The sequence below is a fragment of the Delphinus delphis genome, chromosome 1 (genome assembly GCF_949987515.2).
Source record: "Delphinus delphis chromosome 1, mDelDel1.2, whole genome shotgun sequence".
In the NCBI taxonomy this organism is placed as follows: domain Eukaryota; kingdom Metazoa; phylum Chordata; class Mammalia; order Artiodactyla; family Delphinidae; genus Delphinus; species Delphinus delphis.
In genome coordinates this window covers 52,192,653-52,218,609 of record NC_082683.1, presented here as the reverse complement: position 1 = coordinate 52,218,609, position 25,957 = coordinate 52,192,653, and the positions used below count along the sequence as shown (strand labels likewise).

The 25,957-nt window shown below is 36.2% G+C and overlaps 1 protein-coding gene across 7 annotated transcripts in view; it reads left to right on the top strand.

Moving 5' to 3' along the window:
- Positions 1-25,957, top strand: part of TM2D1 (TM2 domain containing 1) — a 140,135-nt gene that overhangs the window by 25,230 nt on the left and 88,948 nt on the right. For 3 of the 7 annotated variants that reach the window (XM_060022918.1, XM_060022878.1, XM_060022910.1), the window contains exon 5: positions 12,202-12,275. In XM_060022918.1, coding sequence (XP_059878901.1) covers positions 12,202-12,275 — 74 coding nt within the window. Of the gene's footprint in view, positions 1-12,201; positions 12,276-12,633; positions 13,872-21,509; positions 21,603-24,843; positions 24,974-25,957 lie in introns of those variants that run through there. The other 4 variants (XM_060022899.2, XM_060022888.1, XR_009520902.2 and 1 more) reach the window with 3 other exon arrangements.

Genomic DNA, 25,957 nt, shown 5'->3' with positions numbered 1-25,957 from the left:
GTTGGAGTATAATTGCTTTACAGTGGTGTGTTACTTTCTGCTGTATAACAAAGTGAATCAGCTATGTGCATACGTATATCCTCATATCCCCTCCCTCTTGTGTCTCCCTTCCACCCTCCCTATCCCACCACTCTAGGTGGTCACAAAGCACTGAGATGATCTCCGTGTGCTATGCAGCTGCTTCCCACTAGCTATCTGTTTTACATTTGGTAGCGTATATATGTCAGTGCTACTCTCTCACTTTGTCCCAGCTTCCCCTTCCCCTTCCCTGTGTCCTCAAGTCCATTCTCTATGTCTGCATCTTTATTCCTGTCCTGACGCTAGGTTCTTCAGAACCATTTTTTTTTTTAGATTCCATATATATGTGTTAGCATACGGTATTTGTTTTTCTCTTTCTGACTTAACTCACTCTGTATGACAGACTCTAGGTCCATCCACCTCACTACAAATAACTCAATTTCTTTTCTTTTTATGCTTGAGTAATTTTCCATTGTATATATGTGCCACATCTTCTTTATCCATTCATCTGTCCATGAACACTTAGGTTGCTTCCATGTCCTGGCTATTGTAAATAGTGCTACAGTGAACATTGTGGCACATGTCTCTTTTTGAATTGTGGTTTTCTCAGGGCATCTGCCCAGTAGTGGGATTGCTGGGTCAATGGTAGTTCTATTTTTAGTTTTTTAAGGAACCTCCATACTGTTCTTCGTAGTGGCTGTATCAATTTACATTCCCACCAACAGTGCAAGAGGGTTCCTTTTTCTCCACAACCTCTCCAGCATTTATTGTTTGTAGATTTTTTGGTGATGGCCATTCTGACCAGTGTGAGGTGATACCTCACTGTAGTTTTGATTTGCATTTCTCTAATGATTAGTAATGTCAAGCATCTTTTCATGTGTTTGTTGGCAATCTGTATATCTTCTTTGGAGAAATGTCTGTTTAGGTCTTCTGCCCATTTTTGGATTGGGTTGTTTGGTTTTTCCATATTCAGCTGCATGAGCTGCTTATATATTTTGGAGATTAATCCTTTGTCAGTTACATTGTTTGCAAATATTTTCTCCAATTCTGAGGGTTGTCTTTTCATCTTGTTTGTGGTTTCCTTTGCTGGGCAAAAGCTTTTAAGTTTCATTAGGCCCATTTGTTTATTTTTGTTTTTATTTCCATTTCTCTAGGGTGTGGGTCAAAAAAGATCTTGATGTGGGCTTCCCTGGTGGCGCAGTGGTTGAGCGTCCACCTGCCGATACAGGGGACATGGGTTCGTGACCCGGTCCGGGAAGATGCCGCAGAGCGGCTGGGCCCGTGAGCCATGGCTGCTGAGCCTGTGCGTCCGGAGCCTGTGCTCCGCAACGGGAGAGGCCACAACAGTGAGAGGCCCGTGTACCGCAAAAAAAAAAAAAAAAAAAAAAGGTCTTGCTGTGATTTATGTCATAGAGTGTTCTTCCTATGTTTTCCTCTAAGAGTTTTATAGTGTCTGGCCTTACATTTAGGTCTTTAATCCATTTTGAGCTTATTTTTGTGTATGGTGTAAGGAAGTGTTCTAGTTTCATTCTTTTACATGTAACTGTGCAGTTTTCCCAGTACTACTTATTGAAGGGGCTGTCTTTTCTCCATTGTATATTCTTGCCTCCTTTATCAAAGATAAGGTGACCATATGTACGTGGGATTATCTCTGGGTTTCTATCCTGTTCCATTGATTTCTATTTCTGTTTTTGTGCCAGTACCATACTGTCTTGATTACTGTAGCTTTGTAATATAGTCTGAAGTCAGGAAGCCTGATTCCTCCAGCTCCATTTTTCTTCCTCAAGATTGCTTTGTCTATTCGGGGTCTTTTGTGTTTCCATACAAATTGTGAAATTTTTTGTTCTTGTTCTGTGAAAAATGCCAGTGGTAGTTTGATGGGGAGTACATTGAATGTGTAGACTGCTTTGAGTAGTATAGTCATTTTCACAATGTTGATTCTTCCAATCCAAGAACATGGTATATCTCTCCATCTGTTTGTATCATCTTTAATCTCTTTCATCAATGTCTTACAGTTTTCTGCATACAGGTCTTCTGTCTCCTTAGGTAGGTTTATTCCTAGGTATTTTATTCTTTTTGTTGCACAGGTAAATGGGAGTGTTTCCTTAATTTCTCTTTCAGATTTTTCATCATTAGTGTATAGGAATGCAACAGACTTCTGTGCATTAATTTTGTATCCTGCTACTTTACCAAATTCATTGATTAGCTCTAGTAGTTTTCTGGTAGCATCTTTAGGATTCTCTATGTATAGTATCATGTCATATGCAAAGTGACAGTTTTACTTCTTTTCCGATTTGGATTCCTTTTATTTCTTTTTCTTCTCTGATTGCTGTGGCTGAGACTTCCAAAATTATGTTGAATAATAGCGGTGAGAGTGGACAACCTTGTCTTGTTCCTGATCTTAGAGGAAATGCTTTCAGTTTTTCACCATTGAGATTGATGTTGGCTGTGGGTTTGTCATATATGGCCTTTCTTAATGTTGAGGTGGGTTCCCTTTATGCCTTCTTTCTGGAGAGTTTTTATCATAAATGAGTTTTGAATTTTGTCAAAAGCATTTTCTACATCTATTGAGATGATCATATGGTTTTTATCCTCCAATTTGTTAATATGGTTTATCACATCAATTGACTTGCGTTATATTGAAGAATCCTTGCATTCCTGAGATAAACCCCACTTGATCGTGGTATAGGATCCTTTTAATGTGCTGTTGGATTCTGTTTGCTAGTATTTTGTTGAGGATTTTTGCATCTATGTTCATCAGAGATAGTGGCCTGTAGTTTTCTTTTTTTGTGACGTCCTTGTCTGGCTTTGGTATCAGGGTGATGGTGGCCTCGTAGAATGTGTTTGGGAGTGTTCCTCCCTCTGCTATATTTTGGAAGAGTTTGAGAAGGATAGGTGTTAGCGCTTCTCTAAATGTTTGATAGAATTCACCTGTGAAGCTATCTGGTCCTGGGCTTTTGTTTGTTGGAAGCTTTTTAATCACATTTTCAATTTCAGTTCTTGTGACTGGTTTGTTTTTATTTTCTGTTTCTTCCTGGTTCGGTCTCGGAAGGTTGTGCTTTTCTAAGAATTTGTCCATTTCTTCCAGATTGTCCATTTTATCGGCATATAGTTGCTTGTAGTAATCTCTCATGGTCCTTTGTGTTTCTGCAGTGTCAGTTGTTACTTCTCCATTTTCATTTCTACTTCCATTGATTTGTCTTCTCTCTTTTTTCTTGATGAGTTTGGCTAATGTTTTATCAATTTTGTTTATCTTCTCAAAGAGCTAGCTTTTAGTTTTATTGATCTTTGCTACTGTTTCCTTCATTTCTTTTTCATTTATTTCTGATCTGATCTTTATGATTTCTTTCCTTCTAACTTTGGGGGTTTTTTGTTCTTCTTTCTCTAATTGCTTTAGGTGTAAGGTTATGTTGTTTATTTGAGATGTTTCTTCTTTCTTGAGGTAGGATTGTATTTCTATAAACTTCCCCTTAGAACTGCTTTTGCCGCATCCCATAGGTTTTGGGTCATTGTGTTTTCATTGTCATTTGTTTCTAGGTATTTTTTTGATTTCTTCAGTGATCTCTTGGTTATTTAGTAGCATGTTGTTTAGCCTCCATTTGTTTGTATTTCTTATAGTTTTTTTCCTGTAATTGATATCTAGTCTCATAGCACTGTGGTCAGAAAAGATACTTGATACGATTTCAATTATCTTAAATTTACCGAGGCTTGATTTGTGGCCCAAGATATGGTCTATCCTGGAGAATGTTCCATGAGCACTTGAGAAGAAAGTGTATTCTGTTGTTTTTGGATGGAATGTCCTATAAATATCAATTAAGTCCATCTGTTTAATGTGTCATTTAAAGCTTGTGTTTCCTTATTTATTTTCATTTTGGATGATCTGTCCTTTGGTGAAAATAGGGTGTTAAAATCCCCTACTATGATTGTTAGTGTCGATTTCCCCTTTTATGGCTGTTAGCATTTGCCTTATGTATTGAGGTGCTCCTGTGTTGGGTGTGTAAATATTTACAATTGTTATATCTTCTTGGATTGACCCCTTGATCATTATGTAGTGTCCTTCTTTGTCTCTTGTAATAGTCTTTATTTTGAAGTCTATTTTGTCTGATATGAGACTTGCTACTCCAGCTTTCCTTGATTTCTATTTGCATGGAATATCTTTTTCCATCCCCTCACTTTTAGTCTGTATGTGTCCCTAGGTCTGAAGTGGGTCTCTTGTAGACAGCATATATATGGGTCTTGTTTTTGTATCCCTTCAGCAAGCCTGTGTCTTTTGGTTGGAGCATTTAATCCATTCACGTTGAAGGTAATTATCGATATGTATGTTCCTATGACCATTTTCTTAATTGTTTTGGGGATTTTTGGGTAGGTCCTTTTCTTCTCTTGTGTTTCCCACTTAGAGAAGTTCCTTTAGCATTTGTTGTAGAGCTGGTTTGCTGGTGCTGAATTCTCTTAGCCTTTGCTTCTCTGTAAAGCCTTTGATTTCTGCATCGAATCTGAATGAGATCCTTGTGGGGTAGAGTAATCTTGGTTGTAGGTTCTTACCTTTCATCACTTTAAGTATATCATGCCACTCCCTTCTGGCTTGTAGAGTTTCTGCTGAGAAATCAGCTCTTAACCGTATGGGAGTTCCATTGTATGTTATTTGTCATTTTTCCCTTGCTGCTTTCAATAATTTTTCTTTGTCTTTAATTTTTGCCAATTTGATTACTATGTGTCTCGTCGTGTTTCTCCTTGGATTTATCCTGTATGGGATTCACTGCGCTTCCTGGACTTGGGTGGCTATTTCCTTTCCCATGTTAGGGAAGTTTTCGACTATAATCTCTTCAAATATTTTCTCGTACCGTTTCTTTTTCTGTTCTTCTTCTGGGACCCATATAAGTCGAATGTTGTTGCATTTAATGTTGTCCCAGAGGTCTCTGAGACTGTCCTCAATTCCTTTCATTCTTTTTTCTTTATACTGCTCCCTGGCAGTTATTTTCATTATTTTATCTCCCAGCTCACTTATCCATTCTTCTGCCTCAGTTATTCTGTTATTGATTCCTTCTAGAGCATTTTTAATTTCAGTAATTGTGTTGTTCATCATTGTTTGTTTGCTCTTTAGTTCTTCTAGATCCTTGTTAAATGTTTCTATTTTCTCCATTCTGTTTCCGAGATTTTGGCCCATCTTTACTGTCATTACTCTGAATTCTTTTTCAGGTAGGTTGCGTATTTTGTCTTCATTTATTTGGTTTTGTAGGTTTTTGCCTTGCTCCTTCGTCTGTGACATATTTGTTGTCATTTCATACTTTTTTTAATGGGTGGTGCTGTATTCCTGTCTTCCTGGTTGCATGGCCTGAGACGTACAGCACTGGAGCTTGCTGACAGTTGGATAGAGCCAGGTCTTGTTGCTGAGATGAGGACCTCCGGTAGGCCTCACTCTGATTGATATTCTCTGGTGTCTGAGATTCTCTGTTATTCCAGCAATTTGGACTCGGAGCTCCCACCACAGGAGCTCAGGCCTGACCTCCAGCCTGGGAACCAAGATCCCGCAAGCTTTGTGGCATGGTTAAAAAAATAAATAAATGAAAAAGAAAGAAAAAAAGGAGCAGTATAATATCAAAGAATAAAAAACAAAATGAAATTAGAAAGATAAAATATATATTAGCAAAATAAAACTATAATTGAAACAACAAATTAAAAGCACAACAGAAAAAGAAAGAAAAAAAGGGTGGGGTGGGGAAATAAGCCAAAAAGAGAGAACAATAACAAAGTATAAAGGATAAAATAAAATTAGAAAAATAAAAGATTTATTATGAAAAATAAAAATATAAAAGAATCAACAACAGTGAATCAACAAGGTAAAACAGACCCCAGTCCGGTCACTGGGGTTCCTCCAGTCCCCTTAGGTTTCCGTGGTCCCCCACCAGTGCCTGGTAGGTGCCCTAGATGTGAGGAGGCACGAATTCCACGTCCTCCTAGTACACCACCTTGACACCGCCCCTTTATAGATAGCTTTTGAAAATCCTTTTCGATACCATTTATGATCACTGGAATTTTATAAGAACCAAATAAATAATGCAGATATGATGAAGCTTGCTCTTAAGTAATTTCTTTTTTTTTCTTTTTTTTTAACTGAAGTATAGTTGATTTACAATGTTTCAGATGTACAGCAACGTGATTCAGTCATTTATATATGTATATGTATAAATATATATGTAATTTTTTCTTTTAAAGATTCTTTTCCATTATAGGTTATTACAAGATATTGAATATAGTTCCCTATGCTATACAGTAGGTTTCTTTTTAAGTAATTCAGTGTTGAATGTGATACTTCGTTATATAAATTTTACTTTAGGATTAAGTAAGGGAAATGTGTTGAGGGTGAGATTAAATTAAATTTGATAAGATCCAAACATTCCTTTAAGAAAAATTTTCTTTCTAGGTATTTCAAATTTCTTTTTAGCCCAGAACTATTACTTTATGTATAGCTTTATTTCCTTTAATTGACTTCTTATTCCAGTGCTGCTTTAGCTGGAAGCCTTTTTTCACCATGAAGCCTTATTTTTCTAATATTCCATCTTGTGTTTTTAACCATGTTAACATCTGTGATTTTTTTTTTTTTTTTTTGCGGTACGTGGGCCTCTCACTGTTGTGGCCTCTCCCGTTGCGGAGCACAGGCTCCGGACGCGCAGGCTCAGCAGCCATGGCTCATGGGCCTAGCCACTCCGCAGCATGTGGGATCTTCCCGGACTGGGGCAAGAACCCGCATCCCCTGCATTGGCAGGCGGACTCTCAACCACTGCACCACCAGGGAAGCCCTGTGATTTTTTTAATATGCAGTAACTGGTATATTATGTTTTGTCCATTGTAGCATTAAAAGATTATGGATTCTCAAAGATAATAGCTCTTTTGGAGCAGTTAATGGGGGAGAGATACTCTTTTCATAGTGGTATTACTTTTAAGTGTAAATGTTTTCTTATTACGAGAATAACAAAATGTTGCATGTTTTTAAGCCCCAAACGTATAAATCTTTGGTTATATTATTATTGTTTTCTTTTTGAGTTTGGAGTTACTAGTTTGCACTGGCGTATTATATCCACAGATTGTAGGACAAATAAAGGTAAAGGGATTTGTAGGTTAAACTCTTCTAAGATTTGAAAGCTCTCCTTTATAGTTATAGATACAAAAAGAATAGTGATAACTAATTACCAAATCGTTATAGAATGCTTGGGATTTGGCAAACAGCAACTTCAGTATGAAATAATCATCTGCATTCTCTAACATAGTTATACAGAAACAAAAGTATTTGCAAGATTCAACTTGCAATAAAACAAAAAATACCAAAATTTTTTAGAATACCAAAAATGAATCTCTGTTCTTTTTATTTTATACCCAAATAAATTCTTTTATTGAATTTGTGTACTGTTTTTTTTTCTTTTTATTTTTTTCGGTACGCAGGCCTCTCACTGTTGTGGCCTCTCCCGTTGCGGAGCACAGGCTCCGGACGCGCAGGCTCAGCGGCCATGGCTCATGGGCCCAGCCGCTCCGCGGCACGTGGGATCTTCCTGGACCGGGGCACGAATCCGTGTCCCCTGCATCAGCAGGCGGACTCTCAACCACTGCGCCACCAGGGAAGCCCTGAATTTGTGTACTTTTAAATGTAAAGTTTAAGTTACTGAAGTATAAATAAAGTACACTAAAAACATGAGGTTTATTAATGTCATCTGGCAGCAGAATCTTTTTGGAAAAATATATCTACAATAGTAATGGTTCAAGATAAAAATGGATCCTTCTTGATTGGAAACACTGTTAATTGGAATTTGAAAACAATCTCTAAAATCTAAATATAATATTTCTTTCCACAATAAGATAAGTAAATAGGGTCTGTACGAAGAGCCCTAACAAATTTTTACTTGGACAAAGTCAGTCTACTTTTGGTAGTTCACTAATACCTCCCCAACTTTTAAAAACTGGTATTGGTGCTCAAAATAATGAAATCTGTAAGAGTAACGGTTTGCATTGTTTTTGCTGAAAGCTTGGCCTCTGTGCACCGGTGCCAAATTGAATCTTGGAGACAGGGTTTTGGGTGAAGTAGAACAGAATAGCTTTATTGCTTTGCCAGCCAAAGGGGGACACAGTGGGCTCCTGCAGTGGAAAACTATGTGTCCCAACCCAGGAGGATTTGATGAGGTGTTTTATAGCAATAGTTCGAGGGTGGGGTTGCTGACAAAATTAGGGTGTGTACAGGGCCTGCACTTCTCTAATCTGGTCTCAGATAATCTTGATGAGCTTCTCTGGTTCCTGGCCTCAGGTAGTTTCTTGGCTGCTCCTCCCTTGATTAGCAACTGTTTGAGTCTGCCCTTTGGAACTCAGAGAGGATCATGGAGACTGGATCCTCTTCCCTACAAACAAGAAAACGGGGGACAGAAAGACTTCTGTGCCCAGGGGCCCCACAGGGTTCTGATCGTTTTCAGTTTTAATAAATGCTGTTTAGAATGTATGCTACTTTGTGTTTTTCAAGTTACTCAGTGTTTGTTTACAAATAAGATAATTTACTATTGATATATTTTATTCCTTCAGTAGCCATATTGACTAGGCACAGAAATGACACAGCCCTGACTTCAAGTTGCTTGTGGAAGGAAGGATATAGGGGAAGTCAGACAAATAAATATATAATAAATCATACCATGGGATATGTGCTCTGCTGAAAGTTAAGGGCAGGGTGCTAGGGAGTATCTAGGGATGGCATTAAATTCATCCTGGGAGCATTAGAGAAAACTTTCCAGAAGTTTTAAGAAAGACTATTAGAAGTTAGCTAGGGGGCTTCCCTGGTGGCGCAGTGGTTGAGAGTCCGCCTGCCGATGCGGGGGACACGGGTTCGTGTCCCGGTCTGGGAAGGTCCCACATGCCGCGGAGCGGCTGGGCCCGTGAGCCATGGCCACTGAGCCTGCGCGTCTGGAGTCTGTGCTCCGCAACGGGAGAGACCGCAGCAGTGAGAGGCCCAAAAAGAGTTAGCTAGATGATTGGGAATAGTGGGGGGCAGCAGAGGAGGCAAGGCAGAAGACAGCATAGCACATATAAATGCAGGTATGAGAGCACAGCCCATTGGAAGAGAACTTCGGGTAGTTTGACTGTAACACAGACAGAAGGAATTTGCAAGAGGAGGCTAGGTTAGATGATGCTACTGTAAATGATGTGGGTTTATGCTATATAAATTTCTCAATTATAATAAAAAAATAATTGTAATATAGTAGAAATAGTGGTAGCACAAGTAGCAGCTGGGCTAACATTTATCATATGTTTGCCATGTACTATTCTAAGTTTTTACTTTGACTCATTATCTCTTAAAGTGCACATATTTAAAATGTACAGTTTTATAAGTTAGACATGTATACACCTGTGAAACAACCACCATGATCAAGATAATGACCATATCTGTCACTCCCCAAAGTGTCCTCATGCCTATTTGTAATCCCTGCCTCTTGGCCCTCCTTGTCCTGCTTTTTCCCAAGCAAGCACTCACCTGCTTTCCATCATTGATTAGTTTGCAGATTCCTTAAATGCTTAAATATCATCTTGGATCTGTTCTATAGTTTCTGAAAAGTGTTACTCCAGGAGTAGGTAAAATTTACCAAAGTTCCAAATACATGTATCTAACATTTTATCTAATATTTAATCTAATTTATCTAATATTTTATCTGAACAGGAACCTGTCGTGTTCAATCTTCTGAAACATCCTTACAGAAGGGGTTTAGCAACTGAATATCTAGACTTTAATTGACTCACATCTTTCTCTGTTTTGTGTGTTATCGTTACTTTGCCAGTAAATATACTTCTATATCATTGTTTTAAAATGACTTCATAGTATTTTCTCCTATTGTTAGGTCTATCTTAATTTCTTGAGACAATTTCTCCCTGTTAGATACTTAGATTGTTTCTAATTTTTTGATAGTCTTACAGCAGATATTTATTAAACTCTTACTTTCTGTCACGTACTGTTCCAGGAATTGACTTGAATAAGACAGATAAGAACCCTGCCTTTAAGAGTTTACATGGCATAGGAAGAAAGAGAATGAATGAACAAACCAATGAATGATTTCTGATCAGCACCATGACGGAAATAAATAGGGGAGATGTGATAACAGTGCTGGGGCTGCTACGGGGAGCAGCATGCTGGGTTACAAAGACTTCTCTGAAGAAGTAGCCTGAGATGAGAAGAGCTACAGGAAGAACATCACTGGAAGATGGGATGACAAGGGCAAAGGCTCTGACATGGTTACATTTTTTTCATAGAGTAGCAGTTCATTAAAGACAAACTTTTTTTGACCATTCTTAATATTCTTTTTGTAAACAAGTTGAAGGAAGGGAAACTCTGTGGTATTTCCAAAATGCTCTGTGAAGAGGGATACATTTCAGAAATAAAATAAGTGAGTGAATGGATATAGTACATATACTGAGTGAGTGGATAAAGTTCCTTGGGCAACTATAGTAAAATGCAATGAATGAAAAAAATAATTAAAGGAGTTGTTATGTAAGATAGTGGATAAAAAGTTAGGGGTCTTTAGGAGACAGAAAAGCTGAGAAAATTTATCTATTCAACAAATATTGAGCATCTACCATGTGCCAGGCAATGTTGTAGGTAATAAGGACACAGAATTGAACCAGACATATAAAAGACCCTCCCCTAACAGGGCTTCCATGAGACAGATAGTAAACAGTATAAAATATTAGGTAGGTAATAAGTATTTTGAAGAAAACTAAGTGCATAATTTTATATAGTATCTATATTTTAAGTTTTAATATCATTTCCAACATGTGTTATCGCAGTACTTAAAACATTGTTCTACTGTATATCTAATACTAATAAGGGGTGGTGGGGTGGGTGGAAATCATCTAATTTACCTACATATTTCAGTCTTTTTTATGTATTTCCAAATGTGTGCAAGAGGTGATCTCATCCAGTCTTACAATTTTAGCTGATATATATTTGTAGTTGATGCTTAGAACTACCCTTTCACGAACAGTCTTGCTTCATACCATTTTTATATCTCAAATGGGATATCTGGAAAGCAGCTCAAGTTTAAATATAGAAGAGAGATTACTCATCCCACCCCCACCCCCAATCTGCCTCTTCTAATTTCATCATTATATTTTTGTGTTATATCATTGTATATGTCCTAGATTCTATGCTCTATTATCATCTATTTTAGTACCTTAACTTTAAGGTTGGAACCAAGGACAGGTGTATATAGCTCACAGAATTGTTGATTTTGACTATTGGGCTAATAAAAAACATAAGATGCTTAGGGAAAAAGTACAATATAGGATAACTTCAAGATAATTGGGTTACTGATAGAATTTTGCTGTTTAACTACAAGATCAGTGTTTTTTTTCTGATTATTTTTTCTGTGCCTTGACAGTCTGTCTATTTGAACTTTCTACTGTAAATGCATATTAAAATTTGGATCCATAATGTATTAACTCTAAATAAATAAATAAGGATTTTAAGACTAAAAGATGTGCTGTAACTCTGGTGTAATGAGATTTAAAGGTTTATTTTCTTAGAAGTTTTGTAAGATTACAAAACTTTTCTCTTAAGTTTTGTAAGATTACATTGAGTTTTTATTTCAGTTCTTATTATTTATTTAAGTGAATTAATTTTTTTTGGCTTTTCTATGTAGAGGGCCCTTTAAACTTTTCTCATATTTTTAGGTGAAGATTTGATTTTTTTTTAATAGTGTTTATTTATTTTTACTTGTTGACAGTTTGCTTTATTTATTTATTTATTTATTTATTTATGGCTGTGTTGGGTCTTCGTCTCTGTGTGAGGGCTTTCTCTAGTTGTGGCAAGCGGGGGCCGCTCTTCATCGCGGTGCGCGGGCTTCTCGCTATCGCGGCCTCTCTTGTTGCAGAGCACGGGCTCCAGACACGCAGGCTCAGTAGTTGTGGCTCATGGGCCTAGTGCCCTGTGGCATGTGGGATCTTCCCAGACCAGGGCTCGAACCCGCGTCCCCTGCATTGGCAGGCAGATTCTCAACCACTGCGCCACCAGGGAAGCCCAAGATTTGATTTTTTTTAAGTGTTATTTTTATATTGTCGATATAAAGCATTTGTGTTATATGTAATGGTTTATTGGGAAATGGAAAAGTTTATTAATATTTATAAGACTTTCCAGGTTGTAAATGACTTTACCTTCTTTTCTAGGTTTGTTAAAGTTTTGCACTGTAGGATTTTGTGGAATTGGGAGCCTAATTGATTTCATTCTTATTTCAATGCAGGTAAGTTAGTTTCAATCTAGAAGATGAACTACTTTTACATTCAAATTTGCGTTCTGTGATATGTATGTTAGAAAGCAGTTAGGAATGCTTTTTCAATGTTTCTTCAGATGCTAGATCTAAAGGATCACGGCCAGGTTTTCAAGTTGCATTTCCCAACCTGTGCCAATTAGCAGTTCTAAAAGACATAAGAGCTTCATTAACAAGGATTCTGTGCTCTAATATGATTTGTAAATGTGAGTTCAGCTGAGTTATAGAGATTTCTTTACTGGAGAACTCAGAATCTTTATAGTTTGTATTATGAATCTCTAAGTGGGATTGAGGTTATATTTCAGGCTTATTGTTTCTTTTCCTGTTACAGCCACATTGTCAATTACTATAATAGGATACTGATGGGAATCTGATATTTACATATGAATATGTGGAGGCAGAAACAAGATTTTTTTTGCACTGGACAGGTACTCTATACTAGCGTTCTCTTGGTTGCAAATTGTAGAAACTGAAATGCAGCTAGCTTAAGCCAAAAAGAGAAAAGGAATTTCTGGGCACTCTGTGGAAAATCTAGGAGAGGGGCTGGTCTCAGGCAAGACCCAATTCATATAATCAAATGATGTGTTCAGGACTCTCCTGCTCTTCATCTCTGCTTCTCTGTGTTAGCCTCGTTTTCTCCTGCTGCAGTGGTTTGTGAAATGCTCTTCTTACGCGTTTAAAAGTGCCACCAGATGTTTTCTATTAAATTATACTGAACTGGTTGTGGTTAACTCATGAGGATTCTTAAAGAGATGAATTTATCACAACAAATGTCACAAAACAGCATTTCAGTAAGCATTTATGGAGCACCTAATGTCTTCAGTAAATGTGTCAGTATGTATTTAGATTATCATCAGTTTTGCTCTTCTTTCTCAGACAGTATTTCCACTCCTCAATTCAGTCTGCTTGATGTTATCCTTATGCTTTAAAAGAAAGTCAAAATCTAGATTTTTGGTAACATACTGTGAGGAGGGGACCATACTGTGAGGAGGAGGCAACATATGGACCAATAAGATATCAGAATTAAACAAGGAAAATATTTGGTTTTAAAGTTGGAATTTTCCTGTCTTTATTCATAAACATATGCCTAACCAAATATCCTGCCTTCTCTGACTGTGGTACAGGCAAGCAGGCATGAAGAGGCTAAGGTACTTGTGCACATATGCTTGGAAATGGGTTTCTCTGAGGATCCAAGGAATTTAATGTATTATTGGGATTCTTTGAGATATACAGAATTCCACATCTTTAAAACCCAACCATTTAGTTAATATTTCACACTACGTTCTTTCTTTGATGATGTCAGTGCTTTGTAGCTTTATTTATGTCAAATTACAGAACTTATTTGATTCAGCCACTATTTTCTAGTACATGTATACCTAAACTTTTCAGAACTAATAGTTCTTAAAGATCTAGAATTGAGACTATTATATCAACAAATTATTGAGGTAGAATTAGAATGTTTGAATTTCTACAGTATATTTCCCTAAATAAGACATTTTAATAGGGATGGCTACCTTAGACTGCTTTCTGATTAGGGGAAAAATAAAGCATTTTTCAAAAGTAGCCAAATAAGACATGTATCCTTATTCTACATGTTGTTTAATATACTTAACATGTGATGTTGACTACATTAATTTTAGAGAATTTTTTTCAGCCAAATAAGTTTTTACTATAAATATCATAAACTGTTAATATTTTTGTCCTAAATATATTTTTCAATTTCTCATAAACCTTTTACATTCTATCATCTTTTTGTTTATTCTTCTTTCCTTACTCATTCTCTCCATCCCCAGTTTTTTTTTTCTTTTTGCCATTAAATATTATTCCCCAGTGAGTTGCAATGTTTTTCTTTTGGGCTGTGATCCCAGAAACATATTGTGCATGAACTCAAGACCTATAAAAACATACTTTGCTTCACAGTGTTTATAACAAAAATCCAGGAAAATCCTCTTTAAAAAAATAGGCCTAGTTATTTCTTTTATATATATATATATATATATATATATATATTTTTTTTTTTTTTTTTTTTAACGGTACACAGGCCTCTCACTGTTGTGGCCTCTCCTGTTGCGGAGCACAGGCTCCGGACGCGCAGGCCCAGTGGCCATGGTTCCCGGGACCAGCCGCTCCGCGGCATGTGGGATCTTCCCGGACCGGGGCACGAACCCATGTTCCCTGCATCGGCAGGCGGACTCTCAACCACTGTGCCACCAGGAAAGTCCCTATAATTTTTTTCTAAATTTATTTATTTGTTCTTTTTGTTTTGTTTTGTTTTGGCTGCATTGGGTCTTTGTTGCTTCGCCGAGCTTTCTCTAGTTGTGGTGAGCAGGGACTGCTCTTCATTGCGGTGCGTGGCTTCTCATCGTCTTGGCTTCTCTTATTGAGGAGCACGGGCTCTAGAGCGCAGGCTCAGTAGTTGTGGCGCACGGGCTTAGTTGCTCCACGGCATGTGGGAATCTTCCTGGACTAGGGCTCGAATCCATGTCCCCTGCATTGACAGGCGGATTCTTAACCACTGCTCCACCAGGGAAGCTGTAGTTATTTCATCTTTGAACTGAAACAATATAAAGTGTAACACATATATTACTAAAGTAAGTAAGCTTTAAATGTAGCTGTATTTACTAAAAACACTTTCATGAATTTATCTGTTAGTAAACTTTTGAAGTTTCTTCTGTTTGTTTTTTGTTCTTAAAAAATATGCGGATGGCACTGTGTGAATGAATGGTATAAAACAATACATAGAATTAATTCTTTTGTGTTTTCAACAAAATCTAAATCAGTGATGCATGGATAGCATACAGGTTTTCAATCATAGGCAACCATTGTATATAACTATATATAGTTGCTGTATATATAGTTATTCATAAGGCAGGTCTGAAGATTTTAAAATACTCATTGTTTTGTGCTTATATTTATATATATCATGAAGGATAGATTAGATAATTTGGTCTTTTATCAGAAAAAATATGAGACTATTTGATTTCATTTAAATCTCTTTTCTCAGTCACACAATGAATAGTTTTAATTATACCAAAACAATTGATGTGTATTCCACCAACAAAAAGGAAAGAAAATTGATTGTGTTCAGTGGAGACAAGACAGCCACAAATCAGAAACGTGAAGATGGGTACGGGGAAAATGGAAATATGCATTGGAATGTAGAAAGTTTTTGAAGGAAGTATGTCAGGGTTCTTTGTGACAATTTTAAAAAATTCTATGCATTGTGGAAGAAATTACTTTTATTTTCATTCCTATTAACATTGCAGACACAACATTGTAAAACAACTATACCCCAATTTAAAAAAAAAAAATTGCCGAGTAGATTCCTTAAAGAACTAATAACTATATAAGCAGCAAAATACACAAAGCAATGTAATCTCCAAGACATTTTTTAAATTTTATAAATAAATTTATTAAATATCTCATTAGTTTGGCATTTAATATATGTAACTCATTTTAGCCCTGGGTTATATACTGCTTTTGTATTTTTTTTTAACTTTTACACACCAGGTTTGATTTTTCACACATAAATTTCTTGAGAAAAAAAGATTTTTATTAATCTCCTGTAGCACTAATAGTATGCTCAACATAGAGTATGCTCTCAAAATTTTGCTGATTTAAGCTGAATGCAGTATACCTTGTGAAAAGTGTGGCTTTGTGCCAATTACAGGGAAGATGAGAGGCTGAAAATCATAGTTTAAAAAAAATGATTGCTCTTCTTTAGGGCTTTAAAGTTCTAAATTTCATGGGTCACTTGAGAGGTAATGAACAAAAATAAAAGTTGGTATGATAAAGTAGAAATAGGTATAAGTTGGGGTCCTTGCCCTAAAGGAACTTAGAATCTTACCCTCCCCAAAGTGGTGTGAGAATAACATCCCACTTATAATCAGAAATATGTCCTTTGGAACTGCAAGCTGAAAATAAAAAGTTATCTTGATTTTATCTTGTTTAACTTCTTGAATTTTACTAAAAATTTTAAAAGCCTAGGCTTTTCAGTTTAGAGCATAAATAAGGCTCAGGTTAATAGGTTCACTTCTGTGTAAGCCAGTTTGTTTTGTCAAAGGCATATCCTATGCCCTTGCTCCGTGAAATACATGCCATTGATCAAAAGTACTAAACATGTAATCACCCTAAATCTATTTCCATTACTGGAAAAGTTGGTCAAAGTCCTTGATAGTTCACTAGGTGTAGGACAGCAATATATAAAAACTAGATATCAAGTCTTTCAAATAGTTCTCTGTATTATTTATTTAACCCTGGTGTGATTTACTGGGGAAATGAACTGGAAAACGGAGGGGAATGATAATTTGGGTAGTCTCTGCTTTGTCACATCATCTCAATTAAGTATCAGTAGATTTCACTTAGTTCACTTACCTGTGGGCGGATTTTTATTTAGTGAATTAAAGGAATGTTCAAAAAACAAAGTAGTCCTGAAACTGAGCCCAGCGCTGTGTTTTCCTGAGGAGATATGATGCTGAATCCTATTCATTTCTTGAGGAATGATGTTTATATCGGTCATTAAGGATTAATACTAACCAGTCTTTAAATCAGATGAAGTCAGGGGATCTGAATGTGTAACTTCTGGCATTGTGTGGGAATTTTGGTGCTTAATTAAAATGTGACAAATTAGATGTTTTTAATGGTTTTATGTTAAAATTAACGACATACAGAAGTCAGCTCTGGACACAAACATGTAATTTGACTTTTAAGAGAATATGAATTTACTTCTTTGGGGAACTGGGGTGGACACAGGTTGCATCATTATCCTCTAATTGGAGGCAGCTGTGTCATTTTACTTTTTACCAAGTCTTCAGGAGATATGATCTTGCATTCTTTTTAATTTAATATTTGCATTCTTTATATGAAGAAACTCATAAGTGGATTAGATAGAAAAATGGTACATTGATAGAGTTGCATAAAATGTTAGCTTTTGCCCTTCACTCCTGAATTCACTCATAACGTTTTAAATGTATAAGATATTTGAGTTACTTAAGCAGTCTGACTTCAACAACAAGGCAGTGCCAGTAAATGAGGGATCACATCTGTTGATAAAGTTTAGGTGTTAAAGTAGTTACTGGTAACCATCTTTTTTCCTTTAATTTATTGTTACTAGAGTGATACTTAAATATATACAAACAAAAATACATTTTCCACTAACAAAATCAAAAGTTTATATATTACAAACGAAACTACAACACTGTTAAAGTTCAAATAAGGTAAGCTCTTTTTTGTGTGGTAAAGTATATATACAATACAAAATTTGCCATTTTAACCTTTTTTAAGTATACAGTTCATTGGCATTAATTACATTCAGAATGTTGTGCAACGGTCACCACTACTTCGAAAACTTTTTCATCACCCAAAACAGAAACTCTGTACCAATTAGGCAGTAACTCCCTATTTTGCTCTCCCCCAGTCCCTGGTAACCTCTAATCTACTCTGTCCTGAAGAATTTGCCTACTTTATAGATATTTCATATAGTTGGAATCGTACAATATTTGTCTTTTTATGTCTGGTTTATTTCACTTTGCATAATGTTTTCAAGGTTCATTGATATTGTGGCATGTTTCAGAATTTCATTCCTTTTTATGGATGAATAATAATGTTCCACTGTATGTATGTACCACGTTTCTTTTATCCATTCATCTGTTGATGGACACTTGGGCTGTTTGCCCGTTTTGGCTATTGTAATAATGCTGCTATGAATATTTGTGTATAAGTATCTGTTTAAGCCCCTGTTCAATTCTTTGGGGTATGTATCTAGGAGAAGAAAACTTTTACAGAAAGCTAATTGAAGAAAATATTTTCATGACCTTAGATGGGTTAAGTCTTCTTAACCAAGATCTCAAAAACATAAACCATAAAGGAAAAAAAAATCATTGAATTTGATACATTAAAATTAAGAAATTCTTTTCTAAAAAGAATATCATAGGCCAAGTTAACAGTTAATAGACTGAGTTAAAGAATACTAGCAACAGGAATTGATATGTGGAATATACAAATCAACAAGAAAATGATAGGGAACTTAATAGTTAAATGAGCGCCATAAACTAAAGATGATTCACAAAATCACCCAAATAACTAATGTGTAAATAAAGAGACTTCTGGGCACTTACCCCAAAATACTCATACTCCTGTCCACAAGGGGACATTGTACAAATATGTCTCTTATAGCACTGTTTGTGGTAGCAGGAAGTTGGAATTAACCTAGATGTGTACACTAATTGGAGAATGGATGTATCTTCTGTAACACTAGGCAACAATTACAGGCACTTTCTTAGATGTACATACAGCTACATGGAAATGTCTTAAAATCTTAGTGTACTGTGAAAATCGTTTGAAATTGAACAAGATCCACAACAGTATCACTTGGATAAATTTAAAATGCATGTTTATTCAAAGAACATCACATGTTTTTCAAGAATAAATATGTTTCCAAGTCATATACCCAGTTAAGTATATGCCCATTATTTGTGTGGTGCCTGTGGGTGGGTGAGTGGGATTATGGAGAATTATAGTGGAGATCAAAGATTAAGAACAGGAAAACAGGAAATTTGATGATCACTGCTTAACATTCTTGACTTTAATGTGTACTTCTAAAGTTTTCTGATTTACTTTTCTTGCTATAGACTTTGCACCTATAGAAAAGCCTACTCCTTTAAGTAAACAATTCAAGATTTTTTGCATTTAGGCTGCAAATAAAATTTCATGGTGAAAACAATCAGAAATGAGAGGAAAGGAGAAATTAAATTTCACCCAGTTCCTCCAAACCACCACCAACCATCTTCACAGAACAAAGGTGTGGTAGGACAAAAGATACGTCAAATCCCTGGAACCTGTGAATATTATCTTACTTGGAAAAAGGGTCTTTGCAGATGTGATTAAATTAAGTATCTTGATATGAAGAGATTATTCTAGATTATCTGGATGGGCCCTAAATCCAATGACAAGTATCCTTATAGGAGACAAAAGATTAGACACAAACACCCACACAGAAAACAAGGTGGTGTGAAGACAAAGGCAGAGATTGGGGTGATGTGGCCATAAGCCAAGCAATGCCAAAGGAGCACCTTAGAATGGATTCTCCCCTAGAGTCTCTGTAGGTCATATGACTGCACTGATAACCTTGATTCTAGACTTCTGGCATCCAAAACTGTGAGAGTAAATTTCTAGTTTTAATCCACTAAATTTGTGGTAATTTGTTACAGTAGCTGCAGGAAACTAATGTAGACAAATATGAAGTTGTTTTCTTGTGGTTTTAGGGCTTCTCACACAAGAGATGTTGACACCCTTTGTACGAAATAGCTTCCCACAATGTAGTGGCCCTCCTGTTTTCCCTCTTGAAGACCTGTAGTAACCTCTTGGTCCATTAATTGTTAAGTGGTCTTTCTTTTCCCAATAGATTTCAAAAAATCTGCCCTAGCTTATCAAACAAATACTTCATGCTATAGAATTTGGCTTCAGGCTATTTCGTAGGAGAGAAATAAACACATAATTTTAGGTTTCATACTCTATTGTCAATGAACAAGTGGACATAGGCATATTTAACTGAGTAAAATATTTCTCAGTATGAGATATTTTTTAAAATTTGTAGTTTTATATTTAACAGTACAATAATATACTTGTAATAATTTATATATCGTATATTAACGCATATATGTGGAACCTAGAAAAATGGTACAGATGAACCGGTTTGCAGGGCAGAAATAGAGACACAGATGTAGAGAACAAACATATGGACACCAATGGGAGAAAGTGGGGGGAGTGGGGGTGGTGGTGTGATGAATTGGGAGACTGGGATTGACATGTATATACTGATGTATATAAAATTGATGACTAATAAGAACCTGCTGTATAAAAAATAAAATAAAATTCAAAAATAAATAAAGTAATTTATAACTGGCACTGTATTATACATAAGTGTATAATATAGATGCTTAAAAACAGGTTTAATTTTTAATTTTGGTGAGGGAATATGGACTTAAATAATTGAAACCTTTACAGCTGATAGTTTTCTTAAAAATTAAGTAGGGAGAGCAGTTTCTTCTTTGCTGGGATAGTTGATAGAAAAGGATGTTGACAATACTTTGTAGAGTTGTTTGCATTTAAATATCAGTCAAACAAGATATAAAATTTAAAAGTACCATACAGATTCGTTTATTCTATTCCTCAATTTACAGCTAAGAAAAATGGAGATCCAGAGAGGATTAATCCTACAACTAGTTATCGACAGTTTTCTCTTCAAGATTTCCTTTCTGTCTAATGCTTTACCACACTGACTTAATTTGGTTGTCTTTGGAGCAGGTCTTCAAATTGTTTTAGCAGAGAATAGCAACTAGTGCTATGCTTTGGTGATCTGGCAGTGGTGTGTAGGAGGCATTGAAGACAAGTGCATTATCTGGAGTTTTGGCTATGAGTAACAGAAACCTCAATTTAAATTGGCTTTAATAACGTGATAGTTTATTATATTATATACCAAGGATCTGCAGATATGGTAGTTCTAAGATTTGTTAATTTAGAGCTTAAAGACAAAGTGAAAGATCCAAATTCATTATTCCCTCCTTCCCTTCCTTCTCTCCCTCCTTTCCTTCCTTCTCTCCCTCCTTTCTTCCCTTCTTCCTTCCTTCTCTTTGCCATCTTCAGTTCCTTTGGTTAGCACCACTTGCTATGTAGTTACTTTCAGAGGCGGAAAAACATCTCTTTTTCTCACACACATATCTTCTTAAAAGCAGATAAGCCTCCCATTGAACTTGTCTCATAGATTATTATCTCATTGGTGATTGATTACATGCCCAGGCTGAACCAAACCCGTGGAAAGAGGATGGAATTACCACCATAGAACTAGGTGTTGAGGAGCCAGAATTACATAATTTGAGGGGAAAGAAATGCTGTAATAAGATTGCTAAATTAGATACAAAATTGGATCATGTATTAATAGGTAATTAAACTATAATCTTTGGGGCTATTTTCTCTACAGGACAGGGGAAACAAGACTAAAAGGACACCGTATCATTTTTCTGTATGTTAACTGGTAATGTGACAAGATTGTAAATCATCTGGGTCCTAATCAATTTTTAGTTAAATAGTTCTGTTTCCTGAGAGTCAAATGAGCTGCAGGTGGGCTTATTAGAAATGCATGCTATTAAAAGGCCATCCAATCTTATATTTTCCTTATTTCCAACTTCTGAATACTTTTTTTTTCAACAGGGATAAGTGAGATTGTCAGAGGAGATGGCATAGGAAGAAAAAAATAATAGGACAAAAGGCCCAGTTCCAATCTGTGCACATATTCCAAATTAGGCAAGTTTTTACCATATGACTTAACTTACTTCTACTGGCTGGGCTTTCCTTTTTCTTTGTTTCCTTTATATGGTCTCAAAACATGTAAATTCTAGTCATCCATTCTTTTCTTTCTTTGCTTAATACTCATAGTAGTTTCGTCTGTGACGTTACCATTAAAAAGGTTTTAATTTATACTTAAATTAATAAATAACATTCATAAATGCCAAGACAAAGCAATTTGATCTTCGGAGGAAATCCCCAAGTGCATGACAGCACCTAGCATGGTATCTAGAACATAAGCGCTTTGTAAGTGTTATTTGAACATTAACATTTATAGTTCACTAGAATAAACTCCCTGTTGGCAGATTGTATCTTATTCCCTGTTCTGTGTGTAATGCCTAGCACAGTGCATAGACTGTAGGAATTAAGTATTTGTTGAATAGTTTTTAAAACCAAATTTATTTTTAAAGTGAAGAATGCGCTACAGCAGTGTTCTTCAAACTCTGGTTGCATAACCCCTAAAAGAAAATTTTTTTTAATCCCTACCCTTTGCATGTTTTAAGTTGACATTTAAGTTTTGTCATAAGTTTAAATAGTTGCAAAGGATATAATTTCTAGTTTGCAAATATTGACATATTTAAATAAAACTGTTACATCAATTTTAAAATGTATCCAACAGAGTATAAATACCATAGAATTTAAAATATCATTGACTTTAAAAAGACATGAATGAACCCTTCACTATTATAATTTTTTTACATTGTTTCTTTTTCTCCTTGAATTTTTATTTCTATTCCCATTCTCTAACAGAATTTTACCCCAATATGTTTCTTTTAATCTTTTTTTAAAATTTAATTTAATTTATATTTGGCTGTGTTGGGTCTTTGTTGCTGCACGCGGGCTTTCTCTAGTTGCGGCGAGCGGAGGCTGCTCTTCGTTGCGGTGCGCGGGCTTCTCATTGCGGTGGCTTCTCTTTTGCGGAGCACAGGCTCTAGGTGCGCGGGCTTCAGTAGTTGTGGCATGAGGGCTCAGTAGTGTGGCTTGCGGGCTTAGTTGCTCCGTGCCATGTGAGATCCTCCCGGACCAGGGCTCAAACCCATGTCCCCTGCATTGGCAGGTGGATTCCTAACCACTGCACCACCAGGGAAGTACCCCCAATATGGTTTTTTTTTGTTTTTTTTTTGGTTCTTCATTGTTCTACTCGGTATATTATACACTTTAAATTTTATTAGTATTGCCTCTACTGAAATTTTCACAAACTCATACAAAATAGAAATTTCCTTAAAATCATCTATTTTTATCATTAAAATAACCTCTCTACAATGTCTTGAGATGTTCAATACCATGAGAGTTGCTCAACCAAGAGCAAAGAATCAAATAACCTCTCTTCTGTTAGAATGCAACATGGCCAGTCGACTGGTTTCCTATGTCAGGTCTTCTTTAGAAAAAAAAAATGATGAATGTTAGCTTATTTTAAATATAATTTCAGGGCATAGTTTTGCTACACATTATTCTATTCAAGTTGAAGAAAGAAGAAACTTTAAATAGAAGTAACTCAGATTTTAAACAATGCACATTCATTACATACAAATTAGAAATATATTTCTTTTTTTTTTTTTTTTTTGCGGTACGCGAGCCTCTCACTGTTGTGGCCTCTCCCGTTGCGGAGCACAGGCTCTGGACATGTAGGCTCAGCGGCCATGGCCCTCGGGCCCAGCCGCTCCGCGGCATGTGGGATCCTCCCGGACCGGGGCACGAACCTGTGTCCCCTGCATCGGCAGGCGGACTCTCAACCACTGTGCCACCAAGGAAGCCCCTTCTTTTGTTTTTTTTTTTAACATCTTTACTGGAATATAATTGCTTTACAATGGTGTGTTAATTTCTGCTTTAAAACAAAGTGAATCTGTTATACATATACATATGTCCCCATATCTCTTCCCCCTTGCATCTCCCTCCCTCCCTCCCACCCTCCTTACCCCCAATATGTTTTTATGCTTGAAAATCTTCTGCTGATCATATCATTCATTAAAATATTAAAAAATGTTCTGTGATTTCTGGATTGAGTTGTCATTATAATTACTGATATACAGTTGATCAAAATAGCATAAACATGTTACAAATATTAGCAAATTATTTTTAAGCTAAAAGTAAAATTTTACTAGGGCTGCATCTTTTGAACAAGATGTGACAGAGCATATTTTTGGACTCTTGATTACAAGAGATTTCCTGAAATCCAATATTTTGAATTATCCCCTTCTTTGACACATCAGAGACTTTTATACCTCATGGCAATGTGCCATCATAAGATTCAGGGTGTGCCTTACTGTAGGTATGCTTTACTGTTGTCAAGTTGGAGAAGGGACCACAGTGAAAGCAAAGAAGTGGGCAGGGGACCTAGCATGCTGCTTTTAAGCCTAGTGTGGTATCAGGTGGATCAGTTTTACAAAGAGTATTTACTTGAATTAAGGATCTCAAAATGAATTCCCTTGAAACTATCTGGGTCTACATATACCTTAGTAAATCCTTGTGTACCCCTAAGGCTACAGTGTGAAGATTATTATCTTAAAGGATAATAGAGAGATCATGTTAAGTGAATTGTCACAAATGTGATTAAATGGACAAGATTATTGTGATTAGCTGTGATTAGCTGTGATTAGCATGGATGAGCTTTTTTTTTTTTTTTTTAATCTCTTCCTTTTCCATTCCATGTGGTTCTGGTAGGACTGTCAGTCATCCTGTCTCATCTCCCAGAGGGATCCTGGCCTGGCCAATATTAATCCTATTACCCTGGATTCAGTAATTTGTTCTGCAACAGGTGTAAAAACCAAGCAGATCAATGAATGTTCTTCCCTGAAATTGTTATATAAACACTGAGGAAGAAAATTTAACTTTCTTTCTGTTGGGAGCTACTGAGCTGCGAAGATGTGTATCTGGAACTGTTGGCAACCAATTGAGGGTGCCTGTCTGTAGAAGGAAGGTAGGCAGAGCTACACGAAGAGGCAGGGGTGCCAAACCAAGGGCCTTGTGGGGCATGGAGTTTCAGTCGTTGAGGCCCTTAGTTCTGCAGCCCTCTTGATTCTGTGAGCTTCCCCAGTGTGCTTTTCAGCTACATGAGCCACAATTACTTTTTTTTGCTTGAGTTAGAGTTGTATTTCTGGTGCTACTGAAATAATTGTACTAACACCTAAGAAAAGTAAACTCAAAGTATTTTTAAAGTATCTTTTGTAAAATGGGTAATTTGGAAAATTTTCTCTTCTAGATTGTTGGACCTTCAGATGGAAGTAGTTACATTATAGATTATTATGGAACCAGACTTACAAGACTGAGTATTACCAATGAGACATTTAGAAAAACGCAGTTATATCCATGAATATTGTTTAAAAGAAACAGTAAGTGATATGTATATGTAATCTTAATTATAGTATATTATCTGTATAAAATTATGATAATTTGAGAACCAGGGGAAATTTAAGAGATCATCTAGTATGGTAAACCTGTCTTTTTGCTTATCAGGAAAGGCAGGTCTCTAATCTTTTTTTATTGTTTTTTAAAATTTTTATTGGAGTATAGTTGCTTTACAATGTTGTGTTAGTTTCTCCTGTACAACACAGTGAATCAGCTATACATATACATATATCCCCTCTTTTTTGGATTTCCTTCCCATTTAGGTCACCACAGAGCATTGAGTAGAGTTCCCTGTGCTATACAGTAGGTTCTCATTAGTTATCTATTTTATACATAGTATTAATAGTGTATATATGTCAATCCCAGTCTCGCGATTCATCGCACCCCCCCTGCCCCCTTGGTATCCATACGTTTGTTCTCTATGTCTCTGTCTCTATTTTTGCTTTGCAGATAAGATCATCTATACCATTTTTCTAGATTCCACACATATGTGTTAATATACGATATTTGTTTTTCTCTTTCTGACTTGCTTCACTCTGTATGACAGTCTATAGGTCCATCCATGTCTTGCAGGTCTCTAATCTTCTATAAAGCATTCTTGTATATGCTCATTGCTCCTGCAGTTCTCAATTCAGACTGTTTCTTTGCAGTGAATATAGTTAAAGGACAAGGTTCACAAGAAAAAAATAACATCAAAGCAAAAAGATATCCCATAGTTTTATATAATGGTTATGATGAAAGTATGTGTTATAGGTGATAAAACATATCTTTTCTACTGTCCATCCTTCTTAGGGTCAGTATGATCCTTAAACCTCCTTCTCTTTTCCTAAATCTGAAAGTTGATAGAGTTTCAACCCTGAACTACTGTAAGTACTTATTTTAAGCTGAAGTTTGGCCCTGCCCACGAGAATTATTAATTGGCCTTAGAACTGTCTAGCAGCTTTCCGGGAAGACAGAGAGAAACATAG